This window comes from Hyposmocoma kahamanoa, unplaced genomic scaffold, assembly GCF_003589595.1.
Source record: "Hyposmocoma kahamanoa isolate Upper Pololo Valley unplaced genomic scaffold, ASM358959v1 211, whole genome shotgun sequence".
NCBI classification, from domain to species: domain Eukaryota; kingdom Metazoa; phylum Arthropoda; class Insecta; order Lepidoptera; family Cosmopterigidae; genus Hyposmocoma; species Hyposmocoma kahamanoa.
The window spans coordinates 6037962-6043728 of record NW_020653732.1 but is presented as its reverse complement, the minus strand read 5'-3'; the positions used below and the strand labels follow the sequence as shown (position 1 = coordinate 6043728).

The 5767-nt window shown below is 36.0% G+C and overlaps 1 protein-coding gene across 1 annotated transcript in view; it reads right to left on the bottom strand.

Moving 5' to 3' along the window:
• The window catches only part of LOC113227564, a 105376-nt gene extending 102276 nt beyond the window's left edge, over positions 1-3100 (bottom strand). Inside the window, exon 1 of the mRNA XM_026460515.1 lies at positions 2233-3100. Within this exon, the coding sequence (XP_026316300.1) occupies positions 2233-2914 (682 nt within the window). The 5' untranslated portion in view covers positions 2915-3100. The remainder of the gene's footprint in view (positions 1-2232) is intronic.
• Positions 3101-5767: the final 2667 nt, after the last annotated feature.

Here is a 5767-nt window from a genome sequence, read left to right as displayed (position 1 = left end):
CAAACAAACTTTCGCATTTATAATATCAGTTTCCATGACATTCTCGTTGGTTCAGTGGTTAACGCTTTTGGCAGTAGATAGGAAAGTTAGATTTCGGGTAGTACCAATTTATGAAACGATTTGTACTGGTTAAAAATTGTCTTCCAGTATTAGAGATTGGTTCAATAAATAATTTTGTAGTTTATTTTTAACAGGTTACGTGTGGTGGTTAGATAACAACAGAATATTTATTATACAGTTTTGAGAAGGTTAGTTAAATGATTTTATAAAAAAATTAATATTTTAATAAAGCCTTCGTCAAGGCCTTAGCAACTCTCAAACCTCATGAGGGACAAAAATTTGCGCTATCAGAACCAACATTAAACGTTGTTTCTATTAATATAGAAGGGATTTTCGGACGATAAATCTGTAATCCTTTCGGAAACATGCCTGAAGAATCAAGTCGATTATTTTTTTTACCGACACACGAAGAAGAAGAGCATATTTTTAGTATTTTTTATACGTGATAGGCAAATGATTCCATTCCACCTAATGTAAAATGGAAAATGCAATCCAAACGTGATGGAACCTAGTGCAGTGTTGATACAATCACTGCTCTAGCCACCTCCACCCTGCATGCCTACAAGATGCCTTTTCACGCCTCGTTTGAAGGATCCCGTGTCGTAAGATGAAGGGAATGTGTGCCCTGGAAGGGAGTTCAATTTTTCAATTGTGATTTTTTTTAGATTTCTTAGACAGACTTAGACTTCTCGACAGAGGAAGGTGCCACCAAACCTTTTAGCTCGCGATGGAATACGGCTAGTTGTAAAACGGTGACTACGGAGGCCAGCACGCGTGCTTTGGAGCAGGAAAGGAGAGCGCGGGATAAGGTTCAACAGTTCTTCAGAGCTCTCGTCATGGTACATCCGATAAAAAGCGCTAAGTGATGAACGTCTCTACGCAGTTGTAGAGGTTCAAGGTGTGATGAGATCTCTTCATCGCCAATGACTCGTATAGAATATTTTAATTAGTGTTATTTGTGAAGTTGACGTATCATTAATTAAAAGTTGTTTTTTCACAACCCAAGACGTTTTTGAAATGTACACGCGAATTGTCACTTTTCGAAAATGCAAATCAATACAAACGAAAGTATGGTTTAATATTCAATAACAATTTTTGATAGTTTGTATTAAATAGTTTTTTTTGCATTTTGCACATCGACAAGGACTGTTAATTAGACTGACAAGTTCATTTTGGACCCTGAATTAATGGTATTGACCTTTGTTTTCGATACTTGTCAGTTTTCAATACAATTTGGGTGATAGTTCTCATATTGTCGACAATATCCGAGGTTTAAACATCAGACAGGTTGGTTGATGGTTTTCCTGTTTCCTAACCTTTTACTTTAGTGCTGGCCAGTGCCATTATATAAAACAGTAATAAATATTTCAGCTGTCAATAATGTTAATGGTATTCTTAGAGCCGTACGTAATTTTACGTTGTTTTGGAGCGATGTCATTTTTTAAATTCCTCTTTTTATGTATTATTAGTTTGTTTTTTGACAACTGATTTCTCTTTGTGAAACCAAAAATATTTAAATAGAAGGCTATTTAAACTATCCATACCCTTCTTTTCAATTATTTAGTACAACCCAATCAACGATAATTAATATTAAAACTTTATTTTTTAAACCATTTAATTGCTGCAGCAGTTTTTGTATTGTAATTACCATAGCTCATTCATTACTTTGTTGCTTAAGAATAATCTTACTTAATTATAATATGATTTATGTACTATCGATATAGACAACAAACCCTAGTGGTTTCTAAATGGTGTAATAATTGTTTGCAATGCACCTATGTAATTGATTGGTAATAAATAAAAAAAAGTGTCATGTCACATTTAGAGTGGGCTATTTTTTGTCGAAAATGTATATTTTCACATCATGAAAATTCATATATATACGCGACTAAGTGTACACGGGTGATTTTTGGAAGTGCCTATTTACGAAGAAATGTGTCGATATAGTTTTGTGTACTATAGTCAGCGTTGGAAAAAATGTTGTTTAATACTACAATTTACTTTTCATTGAACACATTTACGTTGTTTCCATTATTCTCTATCGGTAATTGTTTACATGTAACTTATTCTTAGAACGATGGAAGATTTTGTTAATATAAGAGATTATTTTCGAAATTATCGATACTAAAAATTCGCATCTCTATTTAAAAAATACAGTATTATATAACTCACCTCTCTCCGCAAAGGCGTCAGCACTGCCCGTACCAATGTCCTGTAGACTCTGCTCATCTGTACCGATGTCATTTGTACCAAAATTCTGGTCCCTGAACACTACGTTATCCACTCCATTTGGGCCTGTATGTCCATTGGTCTGTACCAATGAATTTGAATTGTCAGTCGCGTATGGAAAAACCACTCTCGGACTCCTCGCTTTCCATCCATTTGGAGAATAAAAACTGTTCCTTACTAAAGGGGCGAAAGGTATAGGGCCGTGGTAAGGATCGTAATAATTAGGAGCATAAGGCCTATTGTACCTTCCCTGGTAATAAGCTGGGTGGGTTTGGAACGGCCTGAAACGAGGTGCCGGTTCATAATACCTTTCATTTCCTGAAGACGTTTTCTCTTCAGACGTAAATTCATAGTCTTGATTATCATCAAATTTTATCTTAGAAGATGATTTATCGAGTGTGAGATCGATCTCACCAGGATTAGGTCCATTGAATGATTGATGGTTTTCGTCGTCGTCCAGGAATAGAACTCTCTGTTTCCGGGTCCTTTTGTAGTTTTTTGGTATGAACATTATATTGCTGTATTGGCGGGGGTAGACTAGGCTCAGCGCGCGACTCGGCTCGGCTGCGCACGCGCACGCCGCGACCAGCAATATTACTTTCCATCTATTTTCGCTTAACATCATGACGGTCAATGCACTACGGATTTCACTTTCATTTTACGCCCGAATTCAATTTGCAAATAACTTTTTAATAACAAACATTGACAATTATTTTTCAAATTTAGTTGGTTTTGTTTTTTATTTTTTTTAATAACTATTTTTTGTCATTGTTCGGTGTAGACACGTGCGGTGCGGTCGGGGTTTGTTCGCGGACTGAGGAATTGTCTCTCCCCACTTTTAGGGATCCGTGGAGTTACATAAAACTACATATGGTGACGGCAAATTTACGTAAGAACAGCAGTGATTAGGTTGGTTGCTTGGCAACGTTTGTTTTCAACGGGTGTTATTTTGTTCTATGCTCAAATTTTATGTAATTTCGACTAAGTGGTAAGTGGCACATGAAGCTACTTTCTGTATTTAGTATTGTAAATTATGATGTGCACCGAAAAGTTGGAACTTTAGAATTATTGCACAAGCACTTAGCAATACCTCTGTTGCTCAACGGCTTACATTACGGAAAATATTTTTTTTTTTATTGACATCCGTCCGAAAGAACTACTGTCAAATAAGTAATACACCATCAAAATTAAAAAATAATGTCAAACATGAAGCTTCAATCGCATCATGCGTCTTTTCATTTGGTGGAGTATACATATTTGACAGTAATTGTTTTGGAAGAGAACGGGAGTAGAGTAGACCCACAGAACCGGAAGTGTTGGCGTGCTCAGGGGAATGCTTATATCCAGCAATGGATGCGTGTAAGCTGATGTCTCAAGAATACCCAATTCGTCAAGAAATTAATTTAAAAAATAAATAAACGTAATTATTAATACAAAGATAGAACTCTCAGAAAAAATTCCTTCGAACCGACTCGGACATAACGACTCACCCGAAGAACAAAGTCTGATGTGTATATAGCGAAAAGAGAATAAATACGTAATTTCGTTATTCAAACTAAGACCTATGTGAAGGTATTTTGGGAATTTGTATATCTAGTTTCGTTTCGCTCAGCTGTTTTTTGTAAACATTAATTGTGTTATACTTTGCTTACATTTTGCTTTTTTTTTCGTACATTTAATAAAATTGTTATTTTATATATTATGTTAGAGGAGTTACAACACTCATACAAATCTGTTTAGGTTAAAAGTGTAAAGTAAAACCGTATTAATGTTTTGTAATTATTAAATAAAAAAAAATCTTCAAAACCAGAAAGCAGCAATGCTCACATTATTCCTTGGCGGCAGAAGTAGCACGGAGGATGAACTCTTACGCAGGAAGTTCTGCATATTACCGTTAATATAAAATTTCGTCTCAGTGCTTCCGGCTTCCACACTGGCCTCCTTTCTAAAAAGGGGTTCACTATAGTCTGCTGCGTTGGCCTAGAGCGGGTCGGGGACTGCACACATTTTCCAACTTCTGTGGACCTTCTTCCAAGTGCAGGTTTATAATTTTAGTAGCAGTAGAACTTTTAGTCAAATAGTTCGTTCATGGAAGTTATGCGTTTTAGTTTTGATAAGTAAGAGTGCTGGTGAAATTACAGGCACACACAGACACACATAAACTAATGTCTCGGGATGACGGGCGCAGTGCCCCTCAGATCTTTGCGATTTAAAGCTCTGAGTGGCACTGCAAGTGTTATAAACAGACGTGTAGCTTATCTTATATGTTATAATAAAAAAGAAATAAACAATACATTTATCATACCAAGGGTATATATCCATTATAGTTTATATTTAACCTTGATTTTTGAAATTGAACTGCCTCCGTGACCGTACGGTTACAATTCTGATCGGCTACCATGTTGGTTAAAACCAATAAAATACATATTGGTCGTAAACGACATCGGAATTTTTTGCGATCGCTAATTATAAACTGAAATTAAAAACAGCAACTCACTTTGAGGCACCGGAAATAATATAAAATTTGTAAAAGACGTACAAAAATGCTTTAGTCGCTGCGTTGATGTCTTTTGTACGGCAAACATGTTAAATTTGAATTGGTAGTTAAATATTGTTTATTAACTATAACTGCCTCCGTGCTACAATTTTGCGCAGCTATTTTGCACGATTTAACCTTCACTAGGTTCGCGGAGTAGCAAATTAATTAACTTCCATTTTTATTAACATGGACTTCCGCAAAGAAACGTCTGAATCTATTAATCTTCTAGTCTTTGTGATTTAAAGCTCTTAGTGGCATTGCAACTGTTATGGACAGGCGTGTCACTTACCATCAGGCGCACGACTGGTTCATCCCACCACTTGGTATCATAAATAATCTCAATACAGAGTACTAAAAACACTGACCTCAAAAGTACCTGGAATTACGTCTATTAGCTAAGTTTTATTGAAATATCTCCTAGTTCGCCACTATACAGGACTTGACACTGGAGATAATAATTATCGGTTCTCACTACTCAAAGTATATTGAGAGAAAAACGCCTTGAATTGGAGAAATAGCACAAATAACCATTAAAATAATTGCTCCTAAATAAAAGTTAGGCGCTATTTATAAAAATGAATCTTCATGCGTGAACAGCCACCCTTAAAGGTGGATGATTTTCTTCAAAATGAAATGGGACGTACCCCCTTTCTAACAAAAAAAGAATCATGAAAATCGGTTCATAAATACCGGAGTTATCGCGTAACATATATACAAAAAAAAGAACATACAGTTGAATTGAGAACCTCCTCCTTTTTTGAAGTCGGTTAAAAAATACTCCAGCGAAAGTAGCTGGAATCTTACAGGTCATTGAAGGCGAACTGAAAGCTCTTATCTTGTGGCCGAACGGTTATCGTGCTGGCCTAACACGCAGAGACCCCGGGTTCGATCCCCGGGCCTGGAGAAATTTCAAAAAAGAAAGAAAATTTCATATCCATG